The sequence below is a fragment of the Lineus longissimus genome, chromosome 14 (genome assembly GCF_910592395.1).
Source record: "Lineus longissimus chromosome 14, tnLinLong1.2, whole genome shotgun sequence".
In the NCBI taxonomy this organism is placed as follows: Eukaryota; Metazoa; Nemertea; class Pilidiophora; order Heteronemertea; family Lineidae; genus Lineus; species Lineus longissimus.
Window position 1 is genome coordinate 1,558,527 of NC_088321.1, and position 19,417 is coordinate 1,577,943.

Here is a 19,417-nt window from a genome sequence, read left to right on the forward strand (position 1 = left end):
CATAGAGACATATGATATTGTTTTGGGACTTCTGTAAGATTAGTTTTCTCCGCCAAACCCAAGACTTAAGAATTAACACTCCTACCTCTTAAACAAAAAAGTTTGAAATATCGAGATGCGGAGTATATTGAAAATCACTGGTTATGTCCGGATGTATTATGGCAAGATTACAGACGGTTCTACTAAGGCCGTGACCGTCAATAGCACAGAGAGAATTTTGGTCCCAGAAATTTTCAGCTACACCGTGTATGTAATTTTCGACATTACGGACCGAAGAACGGGAGATTGGTAGGTCTGGCCTCCGCACCGGCTAGTGAGACCGAAGTCCCGATTTTAAAGGAAGTGACGTTTTGGAATTCGCACTCTACTTCCGTTTTTGAGTTGTCAATTTTTCACAATTTTGGGCATCTATTATCACTGTTTTCTTCAAAATGATAAAAGCTATTTTAGTGTTCAACAATCATGGCAAACCTAGACTTAGCAAATTTTACCAATACTATGTAAGTGTATTGATCAGATCAGAGAAAAAGGAATTTTGGACACTTTTAATGATGTCGACATTTTGGTCATTTCTGGTTTTGTTAGTGTGTTGTGTACATTGCTGTGTACATTTGCATGTACATTTTGTACGGGAGGGGACACTGTCTGACTATGGATGTGTGTAAGGGAATCGAGACACATCAGCTTTACACCTTCCTGTATGAGGCTGAGGGTCTCACAACCTTGACAAAAACATTGTAAAAAGTTATCACATACACAACCGATATAAGTGTGACCCGTCAGAGCAAAACCAGGCGCATGTCGCTCTGAGCTTGGCAGGTTGAGACGGACTGTTTGTTCATTTCACTGTTGTCTGCCTTCTGTGAAATATGAGCACATCGAATTCTTCCATTATCTCCTAGTGTCATTTAGGCTCATCTGTGCGACATGCGCCTGGTTTTGCTGTGACGGGCCACAAATGGAAGCTCAGCTTGGGGCTTTTTCTATACCCCCATGATTATAAGGTATTTATGTTGATGTTTGAAATTTTAACTCGTATTTCCTGAACATTCCAGCCGGAGGATATGCAACAACAGATCATCCGAGAAACGTTCCAACTTGTCTCCAAGCGAGACGACAACGTCTGCAACTTCTTAGAGGGCGGAACGTGAGTATGCTACAGGTAGCAGGGTTTCCGCCAGGATTAAATTTGAGGGGAGCAAAAACAAAAAAAATTTCTAAAAAAAATATTTTTTCTAAAAATTTTTTTTCTTGAAAAGGGTATATGATCCCTCTTGAGACGTTTTTTGATAATACGATAATAATGCAAACTCAATAAAATGATTGTTATTCCTCATTTAGAAATCTCTCGATCTTTTTTTTCAGCTTGATTGGAGGATCCGACTACAAAATTATCTATCGCCATTACGCCACACTATATTTTGTCTTCTGCGTGGACTCATCAGAAAGTGAATTAGGAATATTAGATTTAATACAGGTAATTCTTAAAGGAAACCTATCACGAAACGTTTATAAAAATAAGGAGTTTTGAAAGGCCCGGTTAAAACCTAAGACGGGAATAAGCTTCGACTCCTTTGATAAACTCTTGTTCTGTATTATACAGTAGAACCTCTCTATTAAGGCCACCCTCGGGACTGACAAGTGCTGTCCTTGATAGAGAGGTGTCCTGATTAGAGAGGTCAAATTGAATGGAAACACCTAAGTTGGACCCAAAACTAGTGTTCTTAATAGAGAGGTTGTCCTTAATAGAGAGGTGTCCGCTAAGGGAGGTTACGCTATAAATGATACTATATATATTTCAGGTCTTTGTGGAGACGTTGGACAAATGTTTTGAAAATGTCTGTGAACTTGACCTCATATTTCATGTGGACAAGGTAAGTGACGTCTCAAAAAAAAAACTCCGATTGCGTAAGTACGCTTTGTGATAGACCACCCCTCTCCTCGGGTGCACCTTTAGACGCTTTGCAATATGCGTCACAATGCCACCCAAGATGGCCGCTAATAGTGCGGTCACGAGCGCGACGCTATGTTGTGACGCTTTGCGCAAGTCCTGACGCGAAGTCCTGAAAAGAAGAAAGCCGACATCATCACATTATATCTGAATCTGGCCCCCAACATGGCTGACATCGTGACGTCATTGCAAAGGGTCTATTGCGTTCTGGCACCAGTGTATTGTACGGGCCGGTCACCGATCCAAAGGTTGACTGCGCTCAACGTTGCTTAACTTCCACTCTGGGGCCAACGCGCCAACCACTGGGTCATAAAGGAATTCCCTCATGGCCGGTGGGTTAAGCCGTGCCATATACCTGGGGGTACTATACACTGCGCTCAACGTTGCTTAACTTCCACTCTGGGGCCAACGCGCCAACCACTGGGCCATAAAGGAATTCCCTCATGGCCGGCGGGTTAAGCCGTGCCATATACCTGGGCCATATACCCGCTGGCCATGAGGGAATTCCTTTATGGCCCAGTGGTTGGCGCGTTGGCCCCAGAGTGGAAGTTAAGCAACGTTGAGCGCGGTCAACCTTTGGATCGGTGACCGGCGCGTACTATACAACCAGAACCCTAGCTGGAGGCCAAGGTAGAAATTTTCGCGATGAAAATTGCGCTTTTTAGGCTGAAAATTGCTCCTGGTTTTTCTGAGTCCGTCGTTCTCCTGACTGAAACACTACTTACTGTGCTGTTCAATTTCAGGTCCACTACATCTTGGCGGAGTTGTGTATGGGAGGAATGGTCCTCGAAACGAACATGACGGAAATATTATCACGCTACGAGGAACAGAGTAAATTAGAAAAATCCGAGGTAAACGTTGTTTTCATTGTTAAACCCTTCAGGACTGGTGGCAAGCACGTCCAAGAACTTCCCCTGAAGAATTTTCCAGAGTTATCATATCGAGAGACGAATGGTAACAAATTCTATCCCATTATGACTCCCAACTCCAAAATTTAAAATCATGATGTCCCCAAAAAATGTTTTTGGCCAAAAAATTTTTTTAATTTGTTTCGGTACTGAAATATTTGATAGTTACATTTATTATCATACATATATTTGACCATACTTCTTTTCGAATTGTTTGTGGAAAATGAAGTTTTCTAAAAAAAAACAAAACCCAAATACAACTTAATCATTTCCCAGGTTTTCTTCGGCACTTCAATTATCATCTACTGATTGATGTCAATTTCTTTTCAGTTTTATAACAATTTACTATTCTTTATCACAAAGTTTTAAATTGTTGTCTTATTGTTATTTACAGCGTCTTCCGTCGTTGTCTATTTCTAATGTTGTTTTGTTTTTAAATATTCATCTTTTATTTAAATAGAAGTGTGAAATTTGTCATCATGTTCGATAATTAGTGTCATCATTTCTATAAGCAGGGACATTTTTGCAAGTTTTCTCGCTTGGTCCATTCTGCAATATGCATTATTTAGAAAAGGGACTCAAAATGTGACCCGCCATAGCAAAATGAGTCGCATGTCGCTCCGAGCTTGACAGGTTGAGACGGACTTGTTGTTCATTTCACTATAGTCTGCCTTTTGTGAAATCTGAGTACATCAATTTCTTCCATTATGTCCTGGTGTCATTTAGGCTCATCTTCTGTGCGACATGCGACTGGTTTTGCTGTGACGGCAAAATGTCATGAGTCGCTCCGAGCTTGACAGGTTGAGACGGACTGGTTGTTCATTTCACTGTTGTCTGCCTGATGTGAAATCTGAGTACTTCAATTTCCTCTATTATGTCCTGGTGTCATTTTAGGCTCATCTTCTGTGCGACATGCGCCTGGTTTTGCTGTGACGGCAAGATGAGTCGCATGTCGCTCCGAGCTTGACAGGTTGAGACGGACTTGTTGTCCATTTCACTGTTGTCTGCCTGATGTGAAATCTGAGTACTTCAATTCCCTCTATTATGTCCTGGTGTCATTTTAGGCTCATCTTCTGCGACATGCAGCCCATTTTGCCGTGCTGGGTCACAAATGTGCGAAAATGATTTTTGCGTAAACAGGATTTTTGCATAAAAAGCCGAAGGCTTTTACATACTTAAGACATCGTAAAAGTAGGCATCTATGCTGCCACTAGCGGTCGCATCATCGACTACACGCTTGTGGCAAACTGGCGCGCCCCCTGACTGAATCTTCTCTCCACCAGGCACCCCCCATCAGAATAAACCTGGCGGAGAAGAAAGACAGCAGACTTCTCGTTCCCGAGATTCAAATAAACATCTAAGGTAGGAGGGTTTGCCCATGTGTTAATATCACGACCCCATCATACAAAGACTGTGTTCTCCTCAGAGTTCTAACCCTACAGGTTTCGATTTTAGTGACTCGAGCAAAAAATCTAAGAACATTTATTAGTGATTTGTTGGCGAAATCGACTATAGTCGTAGTTCCACCTATCATAAAACCCCGTGTTTTTTCAAGACCCGTGTCTTCGCTTTGTTTCAAAAAACCCACGGCGCACTTACACCTATCAGTGGTGTTAGATAATGGGTAATTGCCCCCCTGGCGACAGGTGCGCTGTAGGTAGGGAGCTCTCCTGTGTTTCTTTCCCGTTGGAGGGGGCGCAATACCGAGGCAACTACACCGTGCTATCTGTCGCCGGATCTTAGAACTTGCAATTGCCGTGTCTATTCAGATTCCACCGGTGTTGAACACGGGTCTAAATTAGCCCCCGATTAGACACGTGCTAATAGACACGGGTATTTGACACACGGGTCTATTTAGACACGGCAATTCATAGGTGTAAGCGCAAAAGACACGGGGATTTGATAGGTGGAAGTACGACTTATGACATGAATGAGACCAGTAGAAAGAGCTTGCAAACGAAATGATACTATACATGACCTTCCTGACGTGAGATTTCGACACAGCGCTACGCGTTACGTCGTCAAAACGTCAACCATGTGCCGTCAGCTGGTTGGCAAACAGGGTTTCCGCCAGGATTAAATTTGAGGGAGCAAAAAAAAAATTTCAAAATTTTTTTTTTTTTCTTAAAAAGGATATATGACCCCTCCTGAGACGTTTTTTGGCCCTAAAACCGCTACAATTGGCTCCCAAATGCTCTTATTTTACATATCAAATCATGAAAATTACTCATTTGACAGTAAAACAAACTTTAGTGCTCAAAATTAAGTGGGGATATCCCCCCTTGAAATATTTTAGGGGGAGATGAATCCCCCCAATCCCCCCTCTGGCGGAAACCCTTGCTAAACATATTTTTGCAAGCCATATCCAGTAGATTTGGGATCTAAATTCAAGAAGATCGCCTTGATTGAACTGGCTGAAACTTTCATGGAGTAAAGAATTCGGGCTGTGGTATCAATGGGCAAGATGAAGTGAAGTTAAGAATGTCCAAAGCGAATATATTCAGTTGAAAAAATGCATTCATCCAACCAGTCTGAGTGCGCATGCCCGGAGAGCTTGACAACGTACCTTGCGATTGCATCATGAGATTCATGTACAGAACCTCTCTAGCGATTGCATCATGAAATTCATGTACAGAACCTCTCTATCAAGGACGCCCTTTGGACTGACAAGTGCTGTCCTTAGTAGGGAGGTATCCTGAATAGTGGAAACAACCAATTTGGGTTAGAGCGACGGAGGAGAACACGACATCATGCTTACCCTTCTGCCTTGGCTGATCATTCAAAAATATTTTAACCCCTTCCGATCCATGAGGAAAACATCACGCCTATTTCGGGGTAATCTCTGGCGGGGTGAGCTGTTCGCGACATCCCAGCCGACTTTAACTTTGTAACTCTTAAATCTTTTGACCAACTGGTGAGAAAACTTGTCTTAACCCTTTAGATCCTCACGGACGATATATGGCCGCTGATTTTCATCTGTATATCCCCAACCAGCCGCTAGCCGCCCGCTAGTACGTAATCTCAAGCGACACCATCGCCATCTTTACTTAGGCAATGAAACTAAGGCCGGTTTTCGGCCGGTTAGGGACCTATTGATGAAATATTATTGAAATTTAGTAGCTGGCTTGTACGGGGGGGGGGGGGGGGGGGGGTTGTGGAGGTCTTTTCGGGTGAAAATTGCTCCAGGGAAATACAGGGAGCACATTAAAAAATGTTCCAGGATCTGAAGGGTTAAATGAACTAGGCCCTTGACCATTTAAACATATCACCGACCAATACCTTTGAAGCTGTAATGGAGTTTTCGGTTTAAAAATGTTGGCCAACCAGAGCAAAAATTTCTTCCAACCATACCAGTAAGGTGAAGATAACTTTAGCGTGAATGAAATCTTAAACTTCCCCGCCTGACCAAAGGAAATTTTAGTGTCGATTACTTGAAAAAGAATAGGCATGGTGTTCCCCTTGGACTAATTACCCAGAATGTACATTTCCCTTTGGCTTGAAATTGCTGTAAATGCCATTATGGGTGATATGGATAAAAAGTAAATGTAAGTAAGTAAATGCTTTTACTTCAGTTTTGTACAGAAAGCCCCTGTGTAAATGTACATTGAGTTCTCAGTAAAAGCATTTACTTCTCAGTAGAAGAATTCACCTCTCAGTAACAGCATTTGTTACCCAGTAAAAGCATTTACTTCTCGGTAGAAGAATTCACCTCTCAGTAAAAGCATTTGTTACCCAGTAACTAGTCTGCTCGAGTTGCCAATTGTTTTGCAAGCATTAAGCGCCCTAGTGTGGATTTTCCGATTAGGTTCCTGTATAGATTCTGCAACAAAAGAAATTACACACTTGTGCATGAAACTAAGAGAGGTTTAGAGAATAATGCGATGAAGATAAACACGCGTTTGTTAATAATGGGCTGTCTGTGTGGTGTAGTGGCACTATCAGGGAATGACACCTTGGAGGTCATGGGTGCGATGCCTGGTCATTTCAGTACATGTGAAAGGGTGACTCTCTTCGCCAGCGTAAGTTTCCCCAGGGTTGCCGGTTTCCTCCTACTAAACATTACAACTCGCTCAATTAGCTCAACATTGTTTACAGAGCTGATATTGTCGTAGGTGACGCTTTGCGCCCAATTGCTTAATTGATGTCAGAGGTGAAAACCAGCGTTATATGAGCTGTTGAAGTGTTATATCTTTCGAAAGATATAACACTTCTTTCGATAGATATAACACTTCTTTCGAAAGATATAACACTTCTTTCGAAAGATATAACACGTCAATTACATTTACAATAGACGTGTTTCAGCACCAATTTACTGCTAATATGCCGATTGAGCAAACAGGCCCAGCTCTCAACTCAATATTTCACTTCTTTGATTATATTTTTGACATCATTTCTTTCCTTTATAAGACAAGAAACTTTGCCCCTGCATTTGAAATTCATGCTGTAGACATAACAGCCGGCTATGGAGATCAAAGCCTGTGGTTAATATCATTCCCCCTTGCTCCCTCGACCTCAAATTGAGGACGATTATAGACTTATGCTAGAGCTTTCGTCTTGTTTTGTGACAAATTCGTTATCAAGTTTTACAGAGGATTTGTAAATTGTGCTGTTCAAGATGTTGTCTAGTCACCTGCCAAACCCTTGCACTCGTATTAAAAAAAACTCCCGGGCAGTCCTTTTCAAATGCTGAAGCATATTCCTACCGTTGGTGATGGTTACACTTGACTCTTTTCCATAAAGTATGTATGCACCTGATCACAGATTTTCAGAACCCCTTCCCCTGTACACACCTTGAAAGCTAAGGCCGTAACCCACCGTCCCATTCTCCTCCCTGTAAGCGCACAAGTCAGTAAGTAATACATTCTGCAGTGTATTGTGGTAGTACTTTCTACTGTTTGGAGTAATCGCCTTGCTAGCAAAAAAAGTATCTTTTTAGGCCAGAATTTCACGCAGATCTGCTGCTAGCCATAACTTAATAAGTCCCGGCAAATGAACATATCTTGGTTTTGACTCACTACTTCAATCCAGTCGTACCAAGTGCCGCAGTACACATACACTGGATGCTGTTAGAATGCATTGACAAGATACGCTCACTGCAAAGACAACGCTCACTGCAAAGACGACGCTCACTGCAAAGACGACGCTCACTGCAAAGACGACGCTCACTGCAAAGTCGACGCTCACTGCAAAGACGACGCTCACTGCAAAGACGACGCTCACTGCAACGACCACGCTCACTGCAAAGACGACGCTCACTGCACAGACGACGCTCACTGCAAAGATGACGCTCACTGCACAGACGACGCTCACTGCACAGACGACGCTCACTGCAAAGATGACGCTCACTGCAAAGACGACGCTCACTGCAAAGACGACGCTCACTGCAAAGACGACGCTCACTGCAAAGACGACGCTCACTGCGAAGACGCTTGGCTCAAAAATACTCCTTTGGCTTTGATTTAAGCATTGATTTGACCCCTCGATCGGGGCTGTATTAATCCAATCCCCTCCTCTTCTCGGTGCATACATACTTGATGGTTGGACCGTTATCAGAATGGCAGTTGTTTCCACTGACATGACACTTTGAAAATTCCTGCAAATTACAACAGAAGTGGTCAACTTCTGTTTTCTAAGGAGATGAAGAGCAGAAGTTTCACCTTGGGGGGTGATGTTCACTTCTTTGGCCCTGCACACAAACACCTGAGACGTTCGCTCTCATTGGCTGAAGTACATAGGGCAGAATGAAATGCAACCAATCAGAGACGTGCTAGCATCTGCTTCTAGGCATTTCGTCAATGCTGCAGCTGTGCTGTCACAACCCACAAATTCATTGGATGTTATCTTGCTGACAGGAGGGAAATTCTCTGATGTCTACGCTACAACTTGTAGTGAACAACCTCAGTTCTATGTTCCCCGAGTGTGATTTCCAATTCTAAATATCATAAGAAGTACTGGAGCCGAGGCTATCAGTCAAATCTCGGTTGTTGACTGTTGTTCTTCAGCCAATGAGAGGAGACATCTCGGGGGTTTGTGTGCAGGGCCAAGAGAAGCAAACATTAGCCCCAGGTTCTTCGGGATGAAATAACGGACCGGCCACACCAGTGCCTGTCACCCCTGCTCACAGCAGACGGAGGAATACTGTCCATTTAGGACACAACGTTTCTTGAAATCTCAAGCACCAGGTCCATTTCAAATAGCGTGTTTGATTACTAGCGCAGTAGTGCTAATGAGCGCCATAGCATTTGTTTCGCCACTGGCACCTTTATCTCACGCCAGGCCACGGTGAGCGACCCTCGAAGCAAGTAACTTTGGGGAAAAATGGCCGACTGATGTGATTTTTGAGAAAAGATGATAGAGGATCATGCAAATGCCAGCTTTTTGAAGGAACACATTTTTTTTTGTTGCATCGAAATGCGGTTTTTTGGCAAATATGAGAACTTGAAATTAACGAGATGCGCAGATATGGTAATTGAGGTCAGAGAGTAAGTTTTGTTCTTACTCATTTTTTGTCTGGTGATTCTTTTTAACTCTACAGTCATTCAGGCCTGGTGCAAGAGCGGTCGTTTTAGGCCCCGCTTGGCATGCGCGCCAAGGAGAGATCAGGATTTCTCCAAGCGCTGCACCAGTAATCAAACACACCAATACACTGAAATCACGCAGATCAATGTCCGTCTGAAAGTTACTGGAGCGGGTGGGAATGGGGGCCTGGAAGAGGGAAAACACAAAAGTCCTAGGTGCTGCAGAAGAAGGACTGTCAAGTACTCAGTGTCACAAGTGACATCCCCGTAATTCTCGTAACTCTGAATTCCGTGTATTTTTTTCCGTAGGCGACCATATTGGAGATCGGACGTGTGAGTATAGTTTCTCAGGATGTGATTTCGCTTTTGAAAAGGACTCTGCTTCTGTTCCCGTGCATGGTCTTGTTTTTCTTCTTTCACTCCTTGTGCGGTCCTGCAGGTCTACAGCAGCAATGGCTCAGTGCTCGCGTAGACCTGCAGGTCTACAGCAGCCATGGCTCAGTGCTCGCGTAGACCTGCAGGTCTAGAGCAGCAATGGCTCAGTGCTCGCGTAGACCTGCAGGTCTACAGCAGCAATGGCTCAGTGCTCGCGTAGACCTGCAGGTCTAGAGCAGCAATGGCTCAGTGCTCGCGTAGACCTGCAGGTCTACAGCAGCAATGGCTCAGTGCTCACACAGACCTGCAGGTCTACAGCAGCCATGGCTCAGTGCTCACACAGACCTGCAGGTCTACAGCAGCAATGGCTCAGTGCTCACACAGACCTGCAGGTCTACAGCAGCAATGGCTCAGTGCTCGCGTAGACCTGCAGGTCTAGAGCAGCACTGGCTCAGTGCTCGCGTAGACCTGCAGGTCTAGATAGAGCAGCAATGGCTCAGTGCTCGCGTAGACCTGCAGGTCTACAGCAGCAATGGCTCAGTGCTCGCGTAGACCTGCAGGTCTACAGCAGCAATGGCTCAGTGCTCGCGTAGACCTGCAGGTCTACAGCAGCAATGGCTCAGTGCTCGCATAGACCTGCAGGTCTACAGCAGCAATGGCTCAGTGCTCGCGTAGACCTGCAGATCTAGAGCAGCAATGGCTCAGTGCTCGCGTAGACCTGCAGGTCTACAGCAGCAATGGCTCAGTGCTCGCGTAGACCTGCAGGTCTAGAGCAGCAATGGCTCAGTGCTCGCGTAGACCTGCAGGTCTAGAGCAGCAATGGCTCAGTGCTCGCACAGACCTGCAGGTCTACAGCAGCAATGGCTCAGTGCTCGCGTAGACCTGCAGGTCTACAGCAGCAATGGCTCAGTGCTCGCGTAGACCTGCAGGTCTAGAGCAGCAATGGCTCAGTGCTTGCGCAGACCTGCAGGTCTAGAGCAGCAATGGCTCAGTGCTCGCACAGACCTACAGGTCTACAGCAGCAATGGCTCAGTGCTTGCGTAGACCTGCAGGTCTACAGCAGCAATGGCTCAGTGCTCGCACAGACCTGCAGGTCTACAGCAGCAATGGCTCAGTGCTCGCGTAGACCTGCAGGTCTAGAGCAGCAATGGCTCAGTGCTCGCGTAGACCTGCAGGTCAACAGCAGCAATGGCTCAGTGCTTGCGTAGACCTGCAGGTCTACAGCAGCAATGGCTCAGTGCTCGCGTAGACCTGCAGGTCTACAGCAGCAATGGCTCAGTGCTTGCGTAGACCTGCAGGTCTACAGCAGCAATGGCTCAGTGTTCGCGTTGACCTGCAGATCTAGAGCAGCAATGGCTCAGTGCTCGCACAGACCTGCAGGTCTACAGCAGCAATGGCTCAGTGCTCGCACAGACCTACAGGTCTATAACAGCAATGGCTCAATGCTCGCGCTGTCCCTCAAGTCTTTACACTCGCAATCGTTTCTTCATGGAGCGGTCTAATGTAGGCCCTGAACCCACCCCAACCCCCAGTCAGGGATCACCACAGTGTCGACTGATCTCCTGACCAGGGGGGGTACAGAGTTCACATTGACCACTGCATTTATGTCAAGTTAGAAGAAAATTCCTAACTTCCCATTTTCACTCCAGCAGTACACAATGTACAGTTTCCCGTTCCTGTGTACTGCTGCCACCTATTAAACTGTAGTTGAACTAATTTTAATGCATCAAGTTCTAACTCCAATTGTATGATCAGTGAAATATTTAACAGGCCCGATCGTAATCACTGGTGATCCAGGAAAATAGAAATGCAGTTATACACAATGCCATAGTGCAGATATTATGCATACAAATTTGATGAAACTTGGTATTCATAAATTTGTACATCTGTCAACACCACGGCAATGCTGACATATACATCTAGTACGTATTAACGCAATTTGAAGTTTTCACATTCAATTACAAATTTCAAATTGCTAACTCACGGCGTAGGCCTAGGGGTGTGTCCAAATTATGTCATCATCTATCGGCAGGCTGCAGCTCAGCTCAAGTCAATGTCTTGCTTTCAATGTACATAATATAAACTTCTTTATTTAAAAAGAAATTTGATTTGCAGTTGTGGCCGACAGAATTTGCTTCGTTTGTGTGTTTGGGGATGGGTTACAAATATTGTTAGCCGCTATGTTACGGTCCCAGTCACATTTGACATACTGTCTGCCTCGCGTAAGCGGCGCACAACCTGTGATGTGGTGCAGCTTACACACTTGTAGGGAGCATGTCGTCGTGAAGTTTTGTGCATTTCACATGAAACAAACTGCAATCTTACTGTGCGAATGGTGTCTTAAAAGTTGTGCACAGGTCACCGAGATCATCGTCAGAACATTCGTGCAACCTGGGTGGGGGGGGGGGGTTGTGTGTATAAGTTTTTGAACATATGCGCAGGATTGTACATACGCAGATTTGGGGATGTCAGTTATGACAGGGACAGTACTTACCTTTCGTTTACAAAAGTAAGTGGGCCAGTTGAATGAATGAAATTTATATTCGGCCAAATCTATGATATTTGCTCTAATGTGGTTCGAAAACATCGTCAGAGAAGGTGAGTCATTCGCCCAAGCCTGAACATTGCAACAGCCGACAACGACAAGCTCATTCCGAGGCCTTGCCACTGGGACACGGAAGGGCAAACCACTGTCCATCTCGAAGTGATCATGCCCAGTGATCCACAGTTGCCAATATTAAATTGTTTGACAGACATCCAACGGCGTTGCGAAAACACGGAATGGAACGGAACGGAACGGAATAATATTACGGAATAGGGTGAAAATCCGGTCTGTAGTTTATACCTACGTAAAAAGGCAAGGTTGAGCACTGAGAGGGAGTCCGGAGATGACTTTGCCAGGCCCACATTGTTCTACTCTAGCTCTGGTGCTACATAGCCAAGAAAAGTGTGATGAAACACAACAAACGTTGACCAAAGTTATAATTTTGTTGTGTTTTCATCAATCTTGCCGACAATTGTCAGTTTTTTGGGCGCTTAGCACCGGGCCATCACCCGCGGTTTACTGTAACGACAACAGCAACAACTTGCATGATCATTACGGGGCGTCTGCAGACCATATTCCGTAACATTATTCCGTTCCGTTCCGTTCCGTTCCGTGTTTTTGCAACGCCGGACATCCAAGCCTAGCATCGTCAGGTTTTTGGTTCAGTTTAGCAACCTCTCCATATTTGACGCCTGGCTTCTGCATGTCTCGTCTTGTTTTAACCTCCCTCCGATTTCTGCTTAAATCGACCACCTACCCCGTTACTAAAAAACCGGATATATTTGCAGTCATTTTTTCTCCGCAGTTTTATCAAATTTTGCATACTTTAAAGGCGTACGTTGTTCGTAATTATTGGTGGTCCAGGAAAATAGAAATGCAGTTATACACAATGCTGTAGCACAGTTATTATGCATGCAAATTTGCTGAAACTTGGTATTCATGGTATTTGTATATCTGTCAACAAAACGGCAATGTTGAAATTTATCTTTGGTACGTATTTACACAATTGGAAATTTTCTAATTCAATTACAAATTACAAATTTTCAAAGAACGGTGTAGACCTTTAGATTTGGCGTAATTTGAATTGAATTTTCTTTTTCACCACAAATGTCTGCAATTATCTGTATCACTCGTAAAACCGGGGGGGGGGGAAAGGCACACAAGTATATTCCTGGGTTTACAGTACAGTAGAACCTCTCTATTAAGGACAACCTCGGGACTGACAAGTGCTGTCCTTAATAGAGAGGTGTCCTGATTAGAGAGGTCAAATTGAATGGAAACAGCCAATTTGGGACCAAAACTAGTGTCCTTAATAGAGAGGTTATCCGTAATAGAGAGGTGTCCGCTAAGGGAGGTTCCACTGTACTTCCAACCTCCAGCCAACAACCAGCTTCTCAATCCTCCCTAGATTTTAGCTAAAGTTTTATTTCATTTCATTTAGTTGTAAATAGCTTTTCCCATTTCTCTTTTGTTCAATTTTGTCCTTTTGGCCTTGAAAATATTTAGAAATTATTGATTGTTTGGTTAAATTATGAATTTAAAGGGTAGTTTAGCAGTGCATATTATTATGACATACATGTTCACTGAAACCTCTCTATTAAGGACACCCTTGTGACTGACAAATTCTGTCCTGAATCAGAGCAGTGTCCTGGTTACAGAGGTAAAATTGGATGGAAACAATGCACTTGTGAATGATCACTGTCCTTAATAGAGAGGTGTCCTAACAGAGTTTGTCTGTCAAGGGAGGTTCTAATGTACATGTACATAAAACATGTACATGTACATAAATATGTACATATCTGTAAGTGCATAACTGGCATGTGACCTCCTAATATGGGTCATGCAATAAGAGAATACTGTGTATTAGTGAGGCTGCATGCAGATATGCAACAGGTCTTTCTAATCATGTTTACATCCAATTAACCCTTTGGGGCCCGAGTTTCCACAGAAATACCACCCAACAAACCTGAGATTCCGGAGCAGAATATTGTTTACATCACATTTGATGCCAAAATACTCCCAGAACTCAAATTTCACCCTGGAAAAACTGGTATGAAAATCATGCTCGGCTACCGCACTACCTAACCAAAGTTGTCATTCAGGATTCTTCAGTCTCATAAAACTGTAAGAAGTGTTTTTGTGAAGGGGTGTCGAGTGGGTTTTTGGGACTATAAACAAGATTGGGCAAACAGAGAGGTTTTCTTTGCCGGCTAAATTTGGGATTTGGCTTCAAAGGGTTAATATCATGGATGTCTTCTAGAATTGCACTCAAATTTGCCGCATGATGTAAGGCCACGTGTTTTTTATTTCTTGGTTTACGGGACCGACCGACTTGCTTTTTTGGGACTTTGGAAAAAAAATAAAATCTGAAAATCATCGATTTTTTTATTTTATTTTCCGCCCGACCCATCATAATTAGATAAAATAATGAGAAATAAAATAAAATCCACTGTATAGAGCAGTGTGATAACCAATGTTTGTGCACTTTCACAACTTATCAGCCATCTAGATAAGGGAAATAGCCCCGACTTCGACATTGCGCCTTTTTCTGAAAAAAAGTGAACTTTGATTCCAGCAGTATTTGGGTAATTTTATTTCTTCCGATCATACATAGCTATGTGGGTTATTTTTATTTTTATTTTATTTCGACCACCCGACCATACATTTTTAAAAGCTCTTCCCATAAACCAAGAAATAAAAAACATGTAGCCTAATGAAGTCTTTCCCTCACTGGTGTGTACAGAAAATGCATGAAAAGTATTTTTGCCTGACCTGACAAATGACTTGCTGTAATTTACTGATTAGCCGAACGTCAAACTGTAACTTTTTTGCCCTTCAACTCAGTGATTCAGGAAGTATGATCTTCTATTAAAGGGAACTGGAACCGCCGAGCGATTTATTCAACTTTTCGACTTTCACCGCCCGAGAAAGTCGAACTTCCAACTTCCTATTCGAGTTCAGATTTGTAGCTCCGCCCCCAGTGCCCGAGCATGCGCAGTTCAATTTGTTATTATTGAGAATCATGTGAGAATCACGTGAGTCATGCGATCTTTCATTCATGAGTTTTTGTAGTAAATTCCATAGTAGTGACGTCACTTAATGATTGACAGCTAGGCGCCATGTTTCATTCATGCCTCGTTCTGATCACCCGATCGAGGGAAATGAAAATGAGGTCATACGAACTGGCTTGGCGGTTTCAGTTCCCTTTAAAGGGACATTTTAGGCGTGGGATTTTACCTGGCCGGTAGGATAGTGCCCCTATTGGCCACCCTGTGCCGCCACTTATAGGACCACATCAATACTGATATCTTTGATACATTTTCAACATTTGTGCACGCGTATTATGGGGAATTATGAGAGCAAAAATGCAAATTGACGGACGAAGTGAAATATTCCGTTTATAAAATTTACAGATCAGGTCAGACAACAAACATTACAAATTTAAAACGCCCGCAAAATTTTCTCGATTACAGTTGGCACCTTGGCACATAATGCACCTTGTAAATTTTGTTGGTCGAATAAATATTCATATTCATATTCATATTGGTCTTTTCATTTCAGGTTTAAATTCGCGAAATAACACTTTTTAAACATTTTCCCGTTATTTCTGTCGTTGCAGGCTGGTTTGGCCGCAGCGCCCGCTCGGGCCGTCTCGGCCGTCAAAGAGATGAACATCCCGCAGAAAATCAAGGACATGAAGTTGCCCGACTTACCGAATATTGCCAATTTGAAATTATAGGTGGCGCTTTTTGAGGAGGATGAACATGGAGACAGTTTTGGGGCGAAAGATACCCTGAATATCGATAAGAATGAAACGTTACTTGATAAGATGGACCAATTTGTAATCGTCTTGGTGACGCTCCTAATGATATGCTTGAATTGACACTATTGAAATAAAGTAAGATCCTGTATTTTTGCTGCCCTGAATTTGAGGAAAGACGTCCTTTTCAGATTTTTCTATCAGAAAATCGCGCAAGTGCAATTGGACAGGATTAATGGGTTTTCCGATGATGATATACAGTGGAACCTCTCTATTAAGGACACCCTCGGGACTGACAAGTGCTGTCCTTAATAGAGAGGTGTCCTGATTAGAGAGGTCAAATTGAATGGAGACAACCAATTTGGGACCATAATTTAGTGTCCTTAATAGAGAGGTGTCCTGATTAGAGAGGTCAAATTGAATGGAGACAACCAATTTGGGACCGAAATTTAGTGTCCTTAATAGAGAGGTGTCCTGATTAAAGACGTCAAATTGAATGGAGACAACCAATTTGGGACCAAAATTTAGTGTCCCTAATAGAGAGATTGTCCTTGATAGAGAGGTTGTCTTTGATAGAGAGGTTGTCCTCGATAGAGAGGTTGTCCTTGATAGAGAGGTTGTCCTCGATAGAGAGGTTGTCCTTGATAGAGAGGTTGTCCTCGATAGAGAGGTTGTCCTCGATAGAGAGGTTGTCCTTGATAGAGAGATTGTCTTTGATAGAGAGGTTGTCCTTGATAGAGAGGTGTCCGCTAAGGGAGGTTTCATTGTATATCATCAAATCAGTAATTTTCATGATCATGTTCATATCTTAACCACCTCATTGCCAATCACGCAAAAATATAAGGCCATGAAAAAAGTGGCTGTAATTGTGCAGGGGCCATGATTATGCCAATATTGTGATGGACTAAATTTGTGATTTCTTTCAGCCCAAAAGTTATAAATGGGTATGAGATGTGTTAGACTGTGCAGTAGAAGTGTTAAGTTGCAAACGGTTGCAGTGGACTGATTGAAAATCATTGAACCCTGTTCAGGGAGGGGGTTGGAGGATGGGGGGGGGGGGGGTGATGACTCGCAGTTTAAAGTTCAAATTATAATTGGAAGAGACGCACTCTGGCAACCAGAGCGGGTATGCCATGAAGGAAAAGAGAGAAAAAGACGTTAAAAATGTATATATTTTGAAATTTCGAGAAAAAAATGATTTTCCATCTTTCGTTGTATAAATTTCAATTTCGAATTTCAAATGAAAAGGTTCATTTTCATGATCACCGCCTGAGAATATGTGAAAAGTAATCCAGAACATGGGTCCAGCGAAATCCCTTTTAAGTCATGTGAATAAGCCTCTATCAACGACGCATTTTCAAGAATTTTATCCAACAGCCTCCGTCTGAGAGAGTGCGTCGAATGATATAATTTAACATTCACAGTCCTATGGATATTGCTGTACAGTGGTATACATGTCTATACATGGTGGTATACATGTCTATATATATGTATATGTATATAAGCTAGTCAAATAAACAGATACACGTATAATTGTACAGAAACTACTTTGTTTTCTTTCCCAAAGGAGGAGCCACTGAGCGGATTTTGAGAAGACCCGGCGAATAATTTGACACAAAGCGTACTACAGAAAGACCTTGGCCTGGCTGACCTCTTGTCGCTCACTGTAATAGTGCCATTACAAATACAGTAGAACCTCTCTATTAAGGACACCCTCGGGACTAACAAGTGCTGTCCTTTATAGAGAGTTGTCCTGATTAGAGAGGTCAAATTGAATGGAAATGTCCAATTTGGGACCAAAGTTAGTGTACTTAATAGAGAGGGCATCCTTTATAGAGAGGTATCCTGATTAGAGAGGTCAAATTGAATGGAAATAACCAATTTGGGACCAAAATTAGTGTCCTTAATAGAGAGGTTGTTCTTTATACAGAGGTGTCCGCTAAGGGTGGTTCCACTGTATTTATGCTGAAAGTGTAATATGTTTTGTTCAGACTTCAAGTTTTCATGATAATTTGGCCTGGGGGGGGGGGCCTAGGCCGCGGTATTGTGTATAATGACCTTGACAGGCCTGATGTAATGAACTGTGTAGGGCGAGACTGTGTTCGTATAGACTAGAGGAGATGGGCAGGACAGGGACAGGCAGTCCAAGGCTGGCAGCAGAGTGGAGAGTATGCACGGGCCTACAGGAATACTGGTGGAGGCGTTGATGAAGCTTGGGCTCGTTGTGGTCATGAGAAGGGCCGCCTGTTGTTTGGACCAGCTATGTCCTATCTGTCTTGGCACTGGTGCCGAGCGCTGGGACTGTCGGTCTCGCTGAGGACTGGGTGCTTGGTATGGCTGCCGTCCCCGTCATGAGCAGGGACTGTCCGGTCTCGCTGAGGACTGGGTGCTTGGTATGGCTGCCGTCCCCCTGAGTGCAGGGACTGTCCGGTCTAGCTGGGGACTGGGTGCTTGGTATGGCTGCCGTCCCGCTGAGTGCAGTGACTGCCGGTCTAGCTGGGGACTGGGTGCTTGGTATGGCTGCCGTCCCGCTGTGAGCAGGGACTGCCGGTCTAGCTGGGGACTGGGTGCTTGGTATGGCTGCCGTCCCGCTGTGAGCAGGGACTGTCCGGTCTAGCTGGGGACTGGGTGCTTGGTATGGCTGCCGTCCCGCTGAGTGCAGGGACTGTCCGGTCTAGCTGGGGACTGGGTGCTTGGTATGGCTGCCGTCCCGCTGAGTGCAGGGACTGCCGGTCTAGCTGGGGACTGGGTGCTTGGTATGGCTGCCGTCCCGCTGTGAGCAGGGACTGTCCGGTCTAGCTGGGAACTGGGTGCTTGGTATGGCTGCCGTCCCGCTGTGAGCAGGGACTGTCCGGTCTAGCCGCGGGCTAGCTGCTTGGCATCGCTGCCGTCCTACTGTGAGCAGGGACTGTCCGGTCTAGCTGAGGACTGGGTGCTTGGTATGGCTGCCATCCCGCTGTGAGCAGGGACTGTCCGGTCTAGCTGAGAGCAAGCTGCTTGGCATTGCAGCCGCCCCGCTGTGAGCAGGGACTGCCGGTCTAGCCGCAGGCTAGCTGCTTGGCATCGCTGCCATCCGCTGTGAGCAGGAACGTTGTGACCCAGCTGAAGGCTTGGCATCGCTGCCGTTGTTTGCAAATGTTCCGTCGCGAGTTCGAGAGGAGCCGTTTCGTTTGTGCCGAGAAATCCGAGGGTATTGTTGTTGCCGTCTTCTGTTTCCTTCACGTGTCTGTCAGCCTCCGGAGGCCGCCAAACTGGGACGTTTCGCTGGGAGAACTGCGAGTGTGAAGCACTGACGGTAACTCAGATATGAACAGTTTATTTCACTCGCTATTAGAACTATAACGCACTCACACAGGAGAA

The 19,417-nt window shown here is 44.4% G+C and overlaps 1 protein-coding gene across 3 annotated transcripts; it reads left to right on the plus strand.

Moving 5' to 3' along the window:
• Positions 1–357: 357 nt before the first annotated feature.
• LOC135498790 (AP-3 complex subunit sigma-1-like) lies at positions 358–17,590 on the plus strand. Of its 3 annotated transcripts, XM_064789241.1 has the most exons (8): positions 358–500; positions 1,056–1,147; positions 1,366–1,477; positions 1,803–1,874; positions 2,695–2,802; positions 4,143–4,221; positions 9,687–9,710; positions 15,917–16,032. In XM_064789241.1, exons 1-6 carry the CDS (start codon positions 432–434, stop codon positions 4,218–4,220), a joined length of 531 nt encoding a protein of 176 aa, XP_064645311.1. In that variant the 5' UTR covers positions 358–431; the 3' UTR covers position 4,221; positions 9,687–9,710; positions 15,917–16,032. The 3 variants fall into 3 exon arrangements, with proteins under 3 accessions (XP_064645311.1, XP_064645309.1, XP_064645310.1); XM_064789239.1 differs by lacking the exon at positions 4,143–4,221 and having other exon boundaries at positions 15,917–17,590; XM_064789240.1 differs by lacking the exons at positions 4,143–4,221; positions 9,687–9,710 and having other exon boundaries at positions 15,917–17,590.
• The last annotated feature ends 1,827 nt before the right edge of the window (positions 17,591–19,417 follow it).

Coding starts and splice junctions, on each gene's coding strand:
- LOC135498790 (XM_064789239.1), top strand. CDS start 432: ATGATAAAAGCTATTTTAGTGTTCAACAATCATGGCAAACCTAGACTT. Junction 1,148..1,365: donor AACTTCTTAGAGGGCGGAAC/GTGAGTATGCTA, acceptor CTTTTTTTTCAG/CTTGATTGGAGGATCCGACT. Junction 2,803..9,686: donor GTAAATTAGAAAAATCCGAG/GTAAACGTTGTT, acceptor TTTTTTCCGTAG/GCGACCATATTGGAGATCGG.